Consider the following 18,140-nt stretch of genomic DNA (forward strand, 5'->3'; position numbering starts at 1 on the left):
ATTGACCATGACCTGGATGACTGAGAACCTACACAGACATACAGTATATAAGCAAATGTTAAATGGACTTGAGCTTGGATAGCACTTTTCTAGTCTTCAGACTCTGACAGTAGAGGCTGCTGTGTAGAGTCCATCAGTATCAGCTAAACCATTCATACGCGGGAGCTACTTGGGGGTTAAGTGTCTCGCCTAAGGACACATCGGACATGTGGCTGAAGGAGTTGGGGATCAAAGCCCCAACCGTCCAGTAGACAGGCGACTGACTCTACCACTGATCCACAGCCACAAAGTCAATGATGTCCTACAAAACTGCATAAAATCTATACATGGGACATGTTTACTGCTACAGCGTTAGAACTTCTCCAGGGCTTCAAAAAGTGAAAAAATGAACATGAGCCAGATGAATACTCCAAGAGATAAAAAAAAAGAAGACACAAGGCTAAAACAATAACATATTTATGGTTTTAGTTATTTACTATGTACATCATTTAATGATTATTTAACCGACATGTTTGACTGATGCTATAATGTACTTTGATATTACTGCATCAGAGCTCTGTGAAGTCAAAAGGCAAATGTCCCATTGGGGTAATATAGTTCATCTTATTTGATCTCACCTTAATATCTTAACCTTCTCATTATGGTGCAGAAAAGGCACTAGCTATTGCATGAGAAAATTCTCAGAAAGCAGGAAAAGAAACGTTTGGTGCTGATGTCTAGGAAGGACTAACTCTACCTTCAACAAAATCTTTTTTTTTTTTAAAACACAAATTCATAAAAAAAAAAAATCGACACTCAGCAAAACATTTTATGAATAAAACCTAAACTGGTAAAGGGGGCACTGCTTCTAAAGAAATTCAAATTTATCTTGTGAATTTCAATATCTGAAAACTCACATTTTGTTTCTCTCTTTCAGACAAACTCAGTAAAACAATATTGAAAAGAACCAATTTTTACAAACCTCTTAATCTTTACATAGATTTGTGAAAAAGTTGGCGAGTTATTTGGTAACTGGAAAAACCCAAAAAAGGCAGAAAGACAAAAAGAAAAACCACAGCGAGGTGTTCTTGATCCAAGAGGAACTTTAATAGAATTGTTAAGGGCAAAATATGTGTCAGCACAACATGGCAAAGAAAGGCACGTCTACTGTTTCCACAAGGCCTTAATGTGAGTTAATGTGAGGGTTCAAAGCTTCATCTAGCAGAAGAAAGAAACTCTCTAAGTGCTCCATAGAAAACAAATCAAACCAATAGACAACATGATCTAGTGTATTCGTCTCTAAATATATTACAGCTCTGTTACTTTTATATATATAAATATATATATAAAGAAATTATACAAAATAAAGAAAACTAAATTCATCTTTTTAAATCCACATTCAAATCACTTTTTACTTCATAGAATATGTACACGCTCGTCCTCTTCAACAGAACTGAAAGAAAGAAACAGGGAGAGAGATATTCAAAGATCTGTGAGGAGAAACTAAACGAATGTTTGGCAAAGATTTTTAAAACCTCACTTAGTTTGGTTGAACTTCTTTGTGTTTGTTTTAAGATGTCAAAGCCTTCAAACACGTTTCTTAAAGTGCAAACCAAACACTTCCCCCCCACACACACAAGAACAAATGAGTCGCTTCACCTTGACCTAGAGCCAGCGGCTAAATAAGGGAGGCGGGGGAGGGGCAGGAAAAACTACAGGAGTCAATGCGGAGAGGGAGAGGAGGTGAAAAGGACAACGAGAAGGTATGACATGTAAACAAGAAGGGGAGGAAGAGGAGAATGAGGAAGAGAAGGAAGAGAAGGAAGAGAAGGAGGAGGGGGTAGAGATGGCAAAGTGAAAAAAAGAAAAGAAAAGGAAGTAGAGAGGGGAAAAAGATGAATCAAAAAGGTGGAAAGTGGAAAGTTTTGGGGAAACAATGTGAGCATATACAGGAAGGGCGAGAAAGAATATAAAAGGTAAAAGGAAGCAGCACCAACTCAAAGTTAGTAAAGATGTAGAGAAACAAGAAACCTAAGTGTCTGCTGCCATCTTGTGGCAAAATTCTGTTACTGACACTTAAACTTTTTATTTTACATATAGGTTTAAATGATGTACTTAATCACTGACATTTCAGTTAAGCTTCAGTATATAATCGTATACTTTAATAATAAAGATCTAACACTAGAAGAACAAGTTACGTATTTAACAAAGATTTGACAAAAACTTTACACGGTTGATTTTATTTCTATGTTGGGACTCTTATTTAGGGTTGTGGGAAAAACAGATTTGTTTTGATGTGATGTGCAGATATACAGACAGCTGGTTTACTATGCAGAACATCTGATGACTATTGATTGGTTTTACTGAGTTTTTAACATTTCATCAGGTAATCAGCTGTTCAAATGTTTAGTATTGAAAATAGTTTTTTTTGGTTTATTCACCTTCCAACGGTTGCCACAGCTGTTACACAGCACAAAGGTGGTCATGGGCTCATCAGCACTGCGGGTCTGAACCTAAAACACACAAAATCAAACACGATTGTAGGGTCAGCAGGGAATAAGACACAGAAGAGTCAACCATTTTTAACTGTCCACATGTGAAGACGACATGGTCCGCTACTCTCAAAACACATTTTACAAAATAAAAAAGCATTTCAATTTAATTACTCTACACAAATGTGTGCTAAACTGCGCCATGGATTGTTTTTGAGGACTTGTGCATTTTACATATTTGATTAAGTTGATATTTCTACCCATCCAATGACCCTGTCTAGAAGTCGTTTATCATGGGCAACATTAAAGGGGACATATTGTGAAAAATCCACTTGTACAACATGTGAAATAAACCCATCCAGTCCTTTGTTTGTGGTCGGCGTAAGTCTTACAACACAGAGAAAAATGCTCCGTTTCAAATGTGCTCTCCTTGTGATGTCACAGTGGGATTCTGGGGGAAAAAAATCCCCTCTCCTCCCCTGGTATCTCCACCCATGGACTCCACCCCCAGCCTAGATTAAAACTTTTGATCAGGTCCACCATTTTTATTCTCTCTACAGAGGAGTGATGTCTACAGGGAAAACTCAGGGGGGGTCATTCCATTTAAAGAGACACACACACCATAACGGAGTGTTCTGAGAGAGCTAGTTTATACAGGGTCACAAACCTCCTGTGGTGCTTGATTAATGTTATATTTTGACCAAAGCACAGCACAGATGTTTCATTTAGACCACAGGGGGACTGTTTGAAAAGGTGGAAAAGGGGGATTACATATCCTCTTTAACACAAAACAAACAAAGGTTTCTTCATGAAAATATAAATTGTAAATAAAATAAAACAAGTTAATGCTGAAGCTTAAGCTTTCAATCTGACTAAATCATGTCCCCTTTTTAAATGAAATAGAGTCAAGCCTTTAAATAGTTACACTCAAACAAAGCAGAACTAAGATTCAAATACTTCATACAAAGACGATGTGAAACACAGTGTGTAATGTGTGTGTTTGTCTGTGTACCTGTGTGTACGTGCAGCTCTTTCCGTGACACTTGTTGCAGATGAACATGTCAGTCTCACTTCCCCCCACCTTGGACAGCTGATGCTCTCTGATGGACTCTTTAGTCAAAGCTTCTCTGATCTGCTTCAGCTCGGCACTCGCCATCTCCTGCACACACACACACACACACACACAAAACACAACATACACATCTCAAATACACCGCATGTCCACCAACTGCATTCAAATATTGACAGTGAAGATACAATCTGGAGCAAAAGGAGACACCACATGCCATCTGTAACCTGATGGGACCTAATGTCTGCACGGCTGACCTCGGCAGTCATGCAGGCGATGCGTTTGGCTGAGATGTTTCCACAAAGGACGTTTCGCCGCAGATCGGGATTCTTCTGGTCCTTCAGGTTGGAGATTCGGCTTCGTAGACGAGTTTTATATTTCATATCTGTCACTTTTAACTCCTGGAAGATCTGTGGGGACGGCAAGCAGTCAAGGACAAAATACACTCACATTTTTAATGAAGTCTCAGATCTGTCAAAAGCATTTCTTTACTTTCAACTAAGGGGGCACACAGAAGAACTGAGCAATCTGAAACACACTAGACCTATTCAGACTGCTGTTCCAAGCCGCTATTTCTACTTCTCTGTGACACTTCATCTTCAATCTCAAAACTGTCTGAAGGGACAACAAGTTTGCTTTAATATTATTAGATCCTCATCACAAGTGCAAAGTAAATGTAACGTAAAGGGAAGGCCATGTTGTTAGCTGAAACAGAAGAGCTTAACCTTTGTATGTCCCTAAAAGGACATCTTGAGCCCTGTTTCCACCAAACGTTCCGGTTCAGTTCGGTTCTGTACAGCACCCATTTATCGGTGTTTCCACCATCAAAAGTTGGGAATGGTACCAAAATAAGGGATCGAAACCGTCCTACTTTTTTGGTACCCTTCTGTTGGGGTGCCAAGGGTCCAGATCCGACCCTAAAGGGTCCCTTTTGTTTACCGTGTCCCGTTCTTCTTTCTCGTTGAACTTAGTTAACAGTGGGCTTCACTGTGTTGGGCTGCTATGATGTCACACTATTACATAGCTGACGCGGCTATCTCCATCTGGCTTGGGCTCCGCTTACCAATTACCGAATTGAATCAAACTGTACTGAACCAAACTGGACCACTTGGTGGACTTGACTCTGCATAAGTCTGAGTACTTAACTCTCATCCGCGTCAACTGTGTTCAAGATTATTTATTATGTCCAACTTTTTAAACAACATATTTATCTTAGAGGAAGAGTTTGTTGAGCTGTTGACCTCTACACAGAAAGTCGTTTCTGTCTGTAAGTTTACCCTCATCGATGTAAATGAAGCGGACAAAATGCTGAGCAGACAGACGGACCAGCATGGCCCTCACAGAGTCAAATAGCAGAGGTAGCTTTGTTTATCTTACACAGTGGAACACACCCAGTCAGTACACTCAGATTAAGATCTTTCACTCATGTGTGTCATCCACTTTTGTTTGTTATCTGTTCATGTGTAATCTTGTCAAAGTGTGAGCTGCTGAACTGAAAGGATATCCTCTTCAATGTTTGCTGCCAGGTGCTCACAGTCCGCTCCGATGGTCTTGTGGTCATCTATAAAAAAAAAAAACATAACTTTCAGCTTCGAGTGCATTAAAAGTTTCATATATAATCAATTAAATTTAAACATGGCTTCACAAAAGTCAAATAACAGTCACATAGAGAAACAAAATCACAACAGGCTTGTGACTTAACATATTACCTTTTATAAGAAGATCTCATAAACAACTAAAGGATCGCTTTTTATCTTTGTTCAGCTATTTAATATACTCTATAGAAGCCCTGATAAAACAAACAAAATACCAATTCATCCACCATTTCTAAGAATCTTGTCTCTCCTAAGGTTTTCTATCAATCCTTCATTTTCCTGTAAATGAAAACACACTTTAAGCAGATTTAACGAGTTTTGTAAAGATATTAACATTAAAAAGGTATTAGACATTAACTGTCAGGACCTTCTAAAATGTTTCTATCAAGAAGAAATACATGACAGAGAAGTGCTGCTCTAGAGCCTCTAGTGTTCAAAATGAGTATTACAACAATAAAAAAACCTTTCAAAACTTTTTGCCTACCTGTTTTCACAGATGAAAAAAAAGTAAATAAACAAATTGTCAGTGCAAAAGCATTTTTTTTACACCTCCAAAAACCTTTACTGATAATTAGAAGTGTTTAGGAAAATTGAATCACGCTTTCTCACTAATACAAAAATTATGAAGCTTTGCGTCAGTACACTGATGTCACACGCCCCTGATGAAATCACCTGACAGCTGGCTGATTGAATAATTGCTTCTTATCTAGTTTATTGTTAATCAATATATAAGAATACGGAATTGTTTGATATCAAGATCACCTGTATCTGAATTATTGAAAAAGTTTGCTATGCTTTAATTTAGAAATATGACAAGCAGTTTTACAATAAATCTCTCTGTTTAAACATGATATCAAACATACTCTGCCACTTGACGTTGTGTTGTTTCCAATTTCTTCAATTCAAAGAGTATTCAGGTGTTTTTTTGTATTTGTTTTACAAAGAAAGATTTTCTTCTCACCATCAGTTTGCAGTGCTGCCACCAGCAGCTCTCGACACTTGTTCCTCACACTGTCAGTGGTGACGGGAGCTGGGGGGAAGGAGGTGATCCGAGGAGGGAGGGTCTGGGGGGTGGGGCTTATGGGGCTGCTGGGTGTTGTTGGGGTCGTAGGGTTGGTCGGGGTGGTCGGGGATTCACCAGACTTCTCACTGCTAAAGATAAAATAAGAACAATAGAAAATGTACTAAACACATGAGACTCTTAAAAACTTGAACTTATGTGATATCATCATTTGTGACCGACCTTTTCTCGCTGCTGCCAGAGTCCTTTGAGGTTGATGACGACCTCACAGGAGAGCCGTCCTTCTTCTTTTCCTTATCCTCCGAACCGTCTGCAGGTACAGAAACAAAAACACACGGAAATGTATTTTTGGCTCAAACCCTAAAAGAAAGACACATTACTTTGTAGACACAACATTTCTTACATGTTCAGTCTAACCTGTAGAGGAGTGTCAAACATAGTTGGAACAATATTTCATGAAGTAACATTTCTATACAACATCATGCCAATTCCATAGACGGTTTAATAACAGTTGGATTCATAGATAAATACTGAAAGGAGGACACACTTCATAGATACAGAATAGTATGTGTCCAAAATCCTTCTCCATTGGTTTACATTCAATTCTGATAGAAAATGATTGTTTGTTGACTTTACTGATACATTATATACAAAATCTTTAGTTATAGTTTTCTTTTATCATGACAGTATTGTTCCTGTTTAAAGAAAGGAAGATAATTAGCTTTGTCAGGAAGACTGATAAGCCCATAAGCTAAGCTATTATATTTAATAACAATGTTGACGAAACAATTCTTTTTAGTCATTTATCATTGGCAATGTAGGATTCCCCCTTTGTTTTAATATTTACTGATAAGCAAAATAGTGAACAATACTCAGTTCAAAATAATATATACATGTATCAGAAGTTTTTACATAAATTATATAAGAGCTGGTTAAAAAAAAAAGTCGATTCATCAATGCACTGCAATTATTATTTTCCCAATTCAATATCGATTCAGGGAAATCCTGACATCGATTTCTTTTCGTTGTAATGACGCCCCCTCTCCACTGGGGGCACTGTGGGTGCTGCAAATTCAGCTCAGGCACAAATGTGCACTTTAGATATAGTTTTTGTCCATGCCATTACAGCACTGTTATGATTATTACAATTTTTCCTGCAAATTCAGCTCAGGCACAAGTGTGTACTTTAGCTCATACTGTACTTTAATATTTTCTGTGTGTCTTATTAAATCGATTTCAAAGCATATTGGTCAATATCGAATCGAATCGTGACCCAAAGATTTGAAAACGAATTGAATTGAGAGGTTGTGGACAATACCCAGCTCTAATTTATATGATTATTTGACAAGGACAGGGCAGCGCTTCTTAGCTTTACACAAGCTAACTGTAAGCTGTAGTATCAGAGCCGCAAACAACGACTCACTGGTAAACAAAAACAACAACGAACAAAACAACACATTAATCAATTAATCCCTAAATCCACCTACCCACCCACCCACACCTGTATGTCTTTAGTTATCATTTACATCACAAACACCGTAATGCTAACCCTGGCTTCACTTTCCAAGACGGTCCTCGCTCGATTGGCCAAAATGTTACTCTGGTCCTCAGATAGACATATAAACAAGAGCACAGAACACACACCCCACACTGACCCAGCAGTTTCTTCCAGGACTTGATGAGAGTTTTTGCCAGATTCTGAACTTCTTCATCTGAGCTCTGTTTTCTCACTGCATTCACCGACATCCCAACTCTAGTTGACTACAGAAACACACACACACACAGACAGACAAACAAACACACAGACAAACACACACACAGACGTGGAGAAAGAAAGAGAAAGAGAGAAAGGTTACCCCGTTATTAATTAGATAATAAAAGAAACACCTGTTTTGTTTTTTTACACGTTGTATGACTTCAGGTGTACTTTGCAGTGGCAGTGACATGATATTTAAGGGGTATTAATTACCTGCAGGGTCTCCAAAGACATCTTGATGTTTTTAAGTTCCCTCAGCAGGTCCAGAGCTCCGTCCTGCAGAGACAACAATAAAGAAAAACCTTAGCATCAAATTCTTAGTCAATAAAATGTAGTCAAATATCAGCTCAGTCAGGGACTCGACATCCTCAGACTCAAGAAAGGTCTAATGAGGGAATGCATCCGTCTTTTCTAATCGTGTGTCCATGAAATAAACAGAGACGTCTCAAATTGAGGGATTTGTTTCAGTGGACATTATTCAACCTGAACGAGAAAATCAAGGTGGCATTTTGCGTTGAAGGTGAAGATTCATGGTTTCCTGCCCACATTCCCACCCACAGCTGTCACCCAGATGCCCCAAGACAACCATTCATTGTGCACTAAAGGTTACAGAGCGAGTGATGGAGCCAAATCACTGAGTTTAATTATTAATTTGTCATTAAGTGAGGACCGAGATGTGTCAGGGATTTCTTATTTGAGCAAATTAAACATATTCACCAGCCGTGCAAACTTTCTAGGCAAAATGATATTTGCTGCAGCTGTTGCACAGAAATCTTGATCTTGAGATTTATAATGAAATATTCATTCATAATAATGCTTTTGGGAAGTCGTGATGCTTTGTTGAAACATAAGATGAAGACAGAATAAAGGGTTGAGTAAAGAGAATAAAAAAGGTGGAGAATGTATGCTTTCTGTGACAATGCATTTGGTCCTTCAGGGGAAAAAAGCTGGACGTGTTCCCACACTGTCACATGAGCAGCACAGAGACAAGGAGACATACATATACACCAAAATATGAAAGGAGACAAAGGAAGGCAGAAAACAACAGATTAGAAAAAAGAGGAAGTGAGTTGATGGGGTTGTGGATTCTTTAAATCAGTTACAGTAAAAGTCCTCAAAATAACTTAGAGAAATAAAAGCAATAAAGAGAGGAAAAGCACAGAGCACCTGAACTCCAGAAAGGGGCACACAAGAGTTATTTAAAAACTTGTCTTTAGGGAAGCTAAATCATAAAAAACATCAACACGTTTTGATACTCTCGCTCCGATTATGATCTAAAGAAATCAGAACATGTTGGCTTTTTTTTTGTCATGGCTGCACTGACTTTCTGTAACCATTTTGAAAATTCAAGACATGAGAAGTTTAAAATAAGCAAACAAAGAAATGCATACGATATAAAGTCTGGTTTATATTTCAGCATCGTTGTGCGCTGTGTGTGTGTCTGCATAACTCTGCGATACTCAAACTACAAATGCTAGTTGGCAGTGCTGGCCACCGTCTGGGGGTAGAAAAAAAGGAAAATAATAATTAACGCTGATTGTAGGGGCCCCCAGTGAGTTTTTGCCTAGGGCCCCAACAGACTCTAGAATGGCCCCTGGTGCATATAACAGTAACTGTTGCCAGATTAGATATGTCCTGTAAATAACAGGGAAATAATGAGACAAAGCAACGTAGTGTTTCCTTTCCTCGCTTCTGCCAGTCTGAAGACGAGGGCTGCCAAGCGCACTAAGCTGTCTCACCTGGAGGTTACGCCTCCTTGTGGCACAAATTGGAACCACACTCTAAATTAGATTTTACACAAAGTAACAGAACTAATGCTCCCAATTACACATTTACATATTGAAATATACACAATACACAAAAATAAATCACATAATGTGATCACACATTTCTGTGTGTCACACATACTGTAGATGCTTGGCAACAGCTGAAATGGCGTTCATTCAGAGAAAGGTTGTTTCTGTGTGTGTGCGTATTTGACTCACTTCCTTTATGTATTTGCAGCATTTTTGATGTTAATGCAGTTTTTTGCAGCACGTTTGTTTCATTTGAAGTGTGTTTCAGCCGTTGCATTTGTTTTGGATGTGTGTATTTGCTTTTGAATGTGCAGCGTTCCTGAATATGCTGCACGCTCCTCTAAATGTAAATTGTTTCAGATGTTGTTGAGCCAGATGCCCTTACAGGCCACCGTACAAACACACTGAGACTCATCAAAATAGGAGACATCTTGAGTCAACCGGTTAAAATTTCATATTATTCATATTCTGGATTTATTAATGAGACAAAAGTAGAATAAAATATGTGATTTAAAGAGTAAATAGCATTTATCTATTCTAACTCAACAGAGTACATTTAAGGGCATTAACATTTAACTGAAACAAAGCTGCAGGTAGTCAGCTCATTTAATTAAATTTGCATGAAGGTCAAACTTAATCAGCTTATAAACAGAATGGCAGCAGGCTCTTTTTCCAAAATGAAGTTCTGTATATTCCTGAATCATTTACCTTTAACTTGATTTTTCATTTCCTTACATTGAAATGAAACTGAACTTTCCTGGGCACAAATGAAACATTGATGTATGATGTGTGCCTCACTGACAGAATTTTCTTTTAAAACTTGGCAGAATTTTTTGATTTTTAATCATATGGGACTTATTTAATAACTGACACACTGACAGTCGGTGATTTTTCATTCAAATGTAAGAAAAACATGATTTAATGAGCTGTAGAAACCATAAATGAAAAAAAAAAAATCAGAGACGCAAGTTGACGGGATAATTGATTCAAGGTGCGGGTGTTTTAATTGGCAGCTTTTTGACCAATGGCTGCAGTGATTCATCGACAAACTTTTCCCTAAAACATGTGAAAAACAGAAGCAGCAGACTTTGTTGTGAGAGAAGTTATGAGCATGGTAAATCCTTTTTCCACGGTGCACTGAGCAGAGTAAAAACACACACTGTCCGCGTTTCCAGAATGTTCCCTCTCTCAGCAGTTAAAAGGTAGAGCCCGGCTCATCACCTGATCGCGTGTTTTTCAGCGGATGCAGCGGCTGTTTTTTTTTTTTTTTTGCAACTCACCGTGTTCTTCTTGTGCACCATTTTATCCAGCTTTTTGGCGATGCGCTCCACTTCCTGGTTTTTGGCCATTTCGAGCGGATTTCTCTCTCCGTCAGTTCTCCTCCTCTGCAGCGGTGAAAACCTCCATTGATGTGGAAGACAAAACTCTCCCCGGTCTGTCTCTCTTTCCTCCTCTTTACGCAGTCTGTCTGTCTCCTTCTCTCCCCAGCTGCTGCCTGCCTCTCGTTTGTTATTGTGTGACAATGTGGGACGCTGGGAGTTGTAGTTTTTCTTTTTTGGTTCTGTCCCAATTCAGAAAGTTGACCAGAACTTTTCAATGACACTTAAAGAAGCAGACCTCCAACCCTCAGAGGAAAAACACTCTGTCATTCACCAGGATGAGGACATGAAAGGTCGTTTCATTTTATTTCATATATTTCTTTTTTTAATGAGGGCTGTGTTTGGATGAATAGCAGGTGAAATTGATGTAATTTACATTAACATGTTGAAAGGCTTGTGCATCATTCTGCAGGAATCAAAGTGATTTGTTTGTCTTGTGATGCATTTATTATTAAGCAAGGAAAATTAAAACTTAATTAGACACACACTTCAGTGCAAAAGACTCAATGGAGCTGTAGCAGCATCATCTTAGAACATCTCAAACCACACATTAGGCCTGCTTGTGATTTAAACATACTCTGCAGGTTCACTTGAGAAATCTCTCCTTTGCTTGCACTCTGCATTTTCAGCACTTTATACTTTAGACGAATCCAATTTAATTTGTTTTTCTTAATGTTTTACTCAAGTCCTATGAATTAATATTACATTTGTATCTGTGTTGGCTAACTGTCTCAATTTGTAAAAATCTTTTACATTTGAACTTAATTTGTTTGATCATTTAGTTTTTTGCACACAGCCTTCGTTCCCCCAAACTTGGGGGGGACAGAGCCTTCTCCATAGCTGCCCCCCTCCCTCTGGAACTCACTCCCTACACACATTCAACACTGCACCGACCCTCCTACTTTCAAATCACTGATCAAAACTCACCTCTTCAAACAAGCTTTTAATGTATGATTGTGATGTATTTTCTGTTTTCTGTAGTTTTACCTTTATTGTTGTTATCTTTATGATTTGTGTGTAATGTTGCAATGTCTGTTAATCTGTCATTACTGTGCTGTTCTTCCTGTTTTTAACTATTTGTACAGTGTCTTTGAGTTTTTGAAAAGCGCTTATAAATAAAATGTATATGTATAAACACAACATAATTTTGGAGTAAAACTTCTATTTTATAATTCATCAACTTTATGCTTGACCTGTATGCACTACCTTTGTCCTTCCTCTAGATGTCACTGTTGTTTTTCTTTTCTGTCTTTGGTTTCAGCTGCAGGAGTGTTGATAGTAGCCCACAGTGACAATCAAGTGTGTATTTCTGTAAGAGGCCACATTTTCATTTGGTCTGAATGATGTTGCCCTTTTTTTTTCTTTTTTTTTTTTTGACTGAAATTTCACTTAGTGTTTTGAAAAAAACAGCTCTGCACACAGGCTTCAGTGTAAGTGTGCGTATTACGCCATCATGGGACCTGCAGGTCAGGTAAAAGCTTGGCTTTTTCATTAAATACTTGCAGGGCACCTGACACTGAGATGGAAGTCAAATGACTTAGCAGTTGCACCTAGTCATATAAAAACTCTCACAGCTAGGATACAGCCTACTTTTGCTTCTACTGCTGATTTATTTAATGGGCATACAGAGGTGTATCTCCTTTACATTTCATTTTCTGGAGCTTTTTCCGTCTTTAAAAAAGTAGAATACCCCCCCAAAATATATCTGGAGCACTTTTAATACCTCAGTAAAGGTGTATGTTCATAAAAGAAAGCAACTTAAATTCTACAGGATCCAACACATTTTAAGTAACATGAATTTCTGAACTATGAAAATAGACTTTTTTTTTTATTTTTTTTTTTAAAAGGGGTCACAATATGGATGTATGCTGCGAGTGACTGCTCTAATGTGAGCTGAGGATGCGTCCAGACAGTACTGATTTAAGTCAACACAGACCAAAAATAAATAGAACTGTCCGTTTTTTTTGTTATTTACAGAATGCCTTCGAGCTTAAGTTCACAGAGTCTATATAGTGGTCCTCTCTCTCTCCCCCCCCCCCCCCTCTCTAAATTTAAATCAGACTCCGCTCTCTCTGCATTCCAGATGAGTAAATATTTCTTGGAGAACCATCTTTTTTTTTCTTGGTCTCATGAATTTCTTGCTGCTTGATGTCCTCAGCCAAGAGCTTCCTCCAGCTGAGGCTCTAGAGCGGAGCTGGCAGCAACATTAGCAGCTGCTTGGTGAGATATCTGCCTGTGTGTGTGTGTGTGTGTGTGAGAGAAAGTGTACTTATTTGACTTTGTGAGTCCCTGTTTGATTTTGAGACCTTGGGAAGGGGACCTTAATGCAAAATGAGGTATATACACACGATATGACAGACATTCAAAGGGCTGGCACATAATTAAAATGTGTGTGTACTTGTATAGTTATCTTTCTGGGGACTGATACAATTTCTAGACATGCAAATTGAGATATTTTTTTTGCCAGTCCTAACTCCAGGACAGACCTTCAAAGGGATGTTTGAGGGTTCATACTTGGTTTTGAGGTTAAGCTTAGTAAAAGTTTTAGGACAGGGAAAAGGTCTTGATGTTGCAGTATGTCAATTATGATTCTTACAATAAAGAAATCCAAACATCTTCTGGCAAGACACATTTTGCAACAAGCCAGGAAAAGATGCAGATGAGATCAATTCCAACTCTTAAGATGTCGGAAAAACTGTTTTCAGCCAGTTTAGAAAGTCTTGCATGCATGTAGAGATTCTGAGTTAAGAAACATTTTGAGTGGTCTCTTGTTTTTTTTACAAAGAACAAAAATAGGGCCAAATTTTGATTTCTGAGCTCTTGATTAGTCAAACCATCTGTATTCTTTTTAGATTTTATATGAAACTTATTTTTGTTGTCTTAGTCGAGCTCTGAAAAATAGTGCATCTTGTGGTTTTCTTAATTTTCTGAGGAAAAAAAATGAGAAAATTTTACTGTGACAAATATAGAAAATAAAACAACAAAATTAAACTTATTCCAAAGCCCTGAGTATACTCGCTTTTAACTACGAGTACACGAACGCATGGCATCAGCCTTGCGTATCCTGAGCTGGTTTGGAGCGTTGGTTGTGCTCAGAAATTAGCGCTATGCGTCTGCGATCCACAAAGAACAGAGTCATATTTATTACGTTTTGAAAGATCTTGTGTTTGAATCAGTGAAATCGTCTCTACCAGGTGTTCAGCAGAGAGCCGCTACAACAACGGTGGAAAGTTTGAAGAAAAGTTAATAGACCAAGTCCCCGCACTAAAATGCCGTTGCATAGCAACAAACATGCATGCCAAAATAGCTGGCGACAGATCATCTATACTTCTGTGTTTGATGCGATCTGATGTGTGGTGCTCCCTCTAGAGGAATCCTCCAGTATCACACTTTGTACATAGGCATTGCGTGTGTCTATGCATATGTGTGGTTCACAAGCAAGAATATTTCAGCCTTAACACAACATTTTAAATAGTAGAACCAGAGAAAAACATATTCTGGTCTCTTTAAATGGGGTCTTCACTTGTTTTGATTTGAAGACAATTTACTTACTAATGCCACTAAGTCGTCCATGAATATTTTATGAGATTTTAAATATTGCACAGGCCATCTAAAACCTACAGTGCATGTTGTCTTTTGTATTGTGGATAGTCTTCTGTAGAAGGTATAGATGTCCTTTTTGAATTGTTTTCAGAAACAAGCAGATATTGAGTAATGTGTACGTTTTTAACTGGCTGCATAAATCAGCTGCCCCACTCAGTGATCTCATGTTTTTGAGCATCTTGTTTGATGTAATTTCAAGTTAATAGATTTTGGTTTAGATCTTTAAAATGACTCTTTCAAGAAAACGCCCTCCCGACCTTGGTCTTTTGGATTAACCTCTGACAGCAGGAACTGTTCATTCTGCCTGGACTAGATCTATGTACCCATAAAGTATTTGTTCTGTTTGTATCAGATCAATAAAACCCGCTATCAGAAGCTAAATTCAGGAAATGCCCTCTTCTTGTGATCTATGGACTCATTCGAAGTCACCTCTGACGCCAGGAAGTGCTTCTTTGCTTTGACATGGGTCTTTTGGAGTCTCTGTTCTGGACCATCTGAAGCAGGAAGAGCCCACTCACCTTGATCTGACGCTGCTGATGTTGACCCAGGAAGTGTCCTTTCTACTTCTACTAGATCTATAGAGCCACTGCTAGTTATGACCTCAGACAGGAAGTCTCCTCTCTGTTGGATGGATGGAGCTATTCTTATGTCCTTCAGAAAGCAGGCCAAGTATTGTGTTGAGCCAGCTCCGTCTTCCTCTCTGATGGTAAATGACTCTGCCGAAGCTTCTCCAGAAAGCAGGTTGTTTCATGTTTTTGGAAGTAAGTAAGATGATTACGTTTGATTTATTTGATGTACAACGACTAATGAGACTTGAAGAAGTTTTTTAAGGGAAATTAGACGTTTGCTTTTAGGATATTTCCACTGATGAGGAAGTCGAAATAAAAATCTACCGACAGCAATACTCCAGGATGATAGTCAGCAAGTTACATGAGGACACAACTGGATGCAAGGAGAGAAAAGTGTAACATCTTGAATAGTTACTGTACAACAAATCAGTGCTGTGAAGTCGTTCGTCTGGCATGTGGAGAGTAGAGTCTGCCAACAGGATGTGATTATTGGAAAACATTGAAAACAGGCGACACATGGTGGAGATTTATGCTTAAACAGAATTATTTTCAAACACAGTTTTTTTCCATCTTAACAAGAGAAAAGTCTTAAAGGATGAAGATGAACTTCTTTCTTGATAATACACCTGGTTAACTTCCCCACCAGCTTTAGAGCAGCTCACATTCAGTGTACAAAAAACTTTAAAGGTTTTATATGTGATTTTTTTTGTAATATAAATCAAGTATATCCTCTGAAAATAACTTTGTGAGTCATGACTGTCTACAATGGGTGTAACACCCGAGTCCCACTGTCTGTGATGCTTTCAGAGTCCTATCTTCAGTTTGTTTACATCGCCAGGACAACCGGCTGACTCCTCCCCTCGTGTATAAAAGTTGTTTCATTGAGGGACTAGAGAAAAGAAGAATAACATACTGTACTCACTGCTTAACTGTGTTTCTAGATCACGCTCATTTCAGGTAAATTTACATGCAGCGTGAAGATACCAGCATAATAAAGATCACTAGCATTAGCATGTTAACACAACAATGCAGCGTGAGTTGTTTTGGTTTCATGCTGGTGCTCAAGGGCGACATCTGCTGGATCAAAAAATTGCATATAAAGCCTTGATTGAAGTGTAGCAACAAGAAAATTTGCATGTGATAAATATCTGATTAAAGTCTGTGTGACACCAAGAAAAAGTGTAATTTCAGTTTTTATTTCTAAAAACATTTTGTTTCTAAATACTGCTATCCAAAAAATGTTTTGTGTTTGTGTCCACCAAAGTGCTTATTTTTTGCATCTGGATGTTATCTATATATTTTATATCTATATCTCATGAGATTGTGTTTCTTTGGTTAGTAATTTGTTGCTGTCTTTTTCTTTTCTTTACCCAGCATGGCTTTAATCAAACTGCTGATGTGAGATTTCTCTGTGATCAACCACATAACGTGTTATCTGATATATCGAATGATGTCAACATCTGACCTTCTCTGTGTGTGTGTGTGTGTGTGTGTGTGTGTGTGTGTGTGTGTGTGTGTGTGTGCACGCAAGCGTGTGTGTGTGTGTGTGTGTGTGTGTTTGTGTTTGTTTGTTTCCCAGCCAGCTGCCAACATTCCAGCCAGGCGACCACACCAGGAGACAGGAAGTCAGGAACGAGGTGATGATGATGTCGTCATGCCGGGGACATAGAGAATGAAGCAGTCGATCCCGGGGGTGGCACAGGTTTCGGCACACGTCCAGATATTCTCCACCCTGCACGGGAACCAATCAGAGGGGTCGGCGTTCAAACGAGAATCAGCCAGACACACGGGGGACATATGTGAGGAATTAAAAATTAATTTCAATAGAGAGCTTTAAGAATAATCCTTGAAAGTTCAACATGAAAGTAAAACTCATGACTTACTGGCGTCGATGTCAAGAAGGGAAATTAGTATCTGTGCACGATATTCAGAACATATGGAACTTTCTCTTTCAACACTTAAAATGAGTTAAACCTCGTTGGTGGTCTCAAAAGTATTAAGATCCTCTTCAAAAGTGAAATAAGAAATACTCTATTACAGCATAATGCCCTGCATTTATTTTCCTTTTTAGGTGACACAAGAATCAGACATTCAACAAACCCAGATCGACCAATCATGAGTCAGCGAGCAGGAAGTCATCAGTCAAAGCATCTACAACCTGATGCACATTCCTCAACGCCTTCAAATGATTTAAAGATGGATGTCAAAGGTCTGAAACCAGATTTTAAATTTACTGTAAACCAAAAAGAATAAAAAACAAGGGTTTATTCTTTAACGGTTCATTGTAACACAATTAAACTGATGTTTTACTTTCTGCACGTGTTCATGCTTTGGCATCATGTTGCTCTGCAGCAGTAAAATGTGTCCCAAGTTTTTCTCACATAAATCATTTAATATGACAAAAACTGCCGTGTTCATGTTCACTGAGTGCGACGCAGCATGTTGCCGTCCGTCAGAGTTTGAGTTCAACTCTACATTAAACATTTCAGACATTCCCTTAAGCTCTTCATCCAATTTTCTTTAATTGTGAAATGATTTGCCTCTATAAATGCTTTCTATAGTGTGTGTGTGCGCGCGTGTGCGTGTGTGTTTGTGTGTGGGGTTTCCTCTCCACCAGGTCACAGCAGGTCCACTGGTCTGCTGCTGGGCTGTGGATGTCTGCCTGTCCTAACGTGTGTGTGTGTGTGTGTGTGTGTGTGTGTGTGTGTGTGTGTGTGTGTGTGTGTGTTTTTATGAGTTTTTTATGATGTGTGTGTTTGTGTGGGAAGACATTGGCAGACCCACTCCCACACGCTTTACTCTAACACCCCCTCATAGCCACACACACACACACACACACACACACACACACACACAGACTGGCCAACATAGACTAAAATGT

General features: G+C 38.6%; 1 protein-coding gene and 1 long non-coding RNA gene across 3 annotated transcripts; one reads left to right on the top strand and one right to left on the bottom strand.

Annotated features, from left to right (window-relative positions):
- Positions 1-1,064: 1,064 nt before the first annotated feature.
- Positions 1,065-11,122, bottom strand: tcea2 (transcription elongation factor A (SII), 2). Its single transcript, XM_065961347.1, has 10 exons — positions 10,989-11,122; positions 8,126-8,188; positions 7,812-7,917; positions 6,379-6,466; positions 6,097-6,287; positions 5,044-5,101; positions 3,798-3,951; positions 3,484-3,630; positions 2,421-2,492; positions 1,065-1,432 (listed from the first exon to the last, which is right to left on the bottom strand). The coding sequence occupies exons 1-10, from the start codon at positions 11,055-11,057 to the stop codon at positions 1,424-1,426; spliced, it is 957 nt and encodes a 318-aa protein (XP_065817419.1). The 5' UTR covers positions 11,058-11,122; the 3' UTR covers positions 1,065-1,423.
- Positions 11,004-17,909, top strand: LOC136181087 (uncharacterized). 2 transcript variants are annotated; one of them, XR_010667527.1, is made up of 3 exons: positions 11,004-11,141; positions 16,839-17,058; positions 17,331-17,908. It is a non-coding gene; the product is annotated as an uncharacterized lncRNA (long non-coding RNA). The 2 variants fall into 2 exon arrangements; XR_010667528.1 differs by having other exon boundaries at positions 11,008-11,141; positions 16,843-17,058; positions 17,331-17,909.
- The last annotated feature ends 231 nt before the right edge of the window (positions 17,910-18,140 follow it).

This window comes from Labrus bergylta, chromosome 12, assembly GCF_963930695.1.
Source record: "Labrus bergylta chromosome 12, fLabBer1.1, whole genome shotgun sequence".
Classification (NCBI taxonomy): domain Eukaryota; kingdom Metazoa; phylum Chordata; class Actinopteri; order Labriformes; family Labridae; genus Labrus; species Labrus bergylta.

Bases quoted from the DNA above. Each gene is read 5' to 3' on its own strand.
- tcea2 (XM_065961347.1), bottom strand. From the start codon at position 11,057: ATGGCCAAAAACCAGGAAGTGGAGCGCATCGCCAAAAAGCTGGATAAA. The intron at 6,288-6,378 runs GTCGGTCACAAA...TTTTATCTTTAG, and splicing joins TCTGGCAGCAGCGAGAAAAG to CAGTGAGAAGTCTGGTGAAT. The intron at 2,493-3,483 runs GTACACAGACAA...TGTGTGTTTTAG, and splicing joins AGAGCTGCACGTACACACAG to GTTCAGACCCGCAGTGCTGA.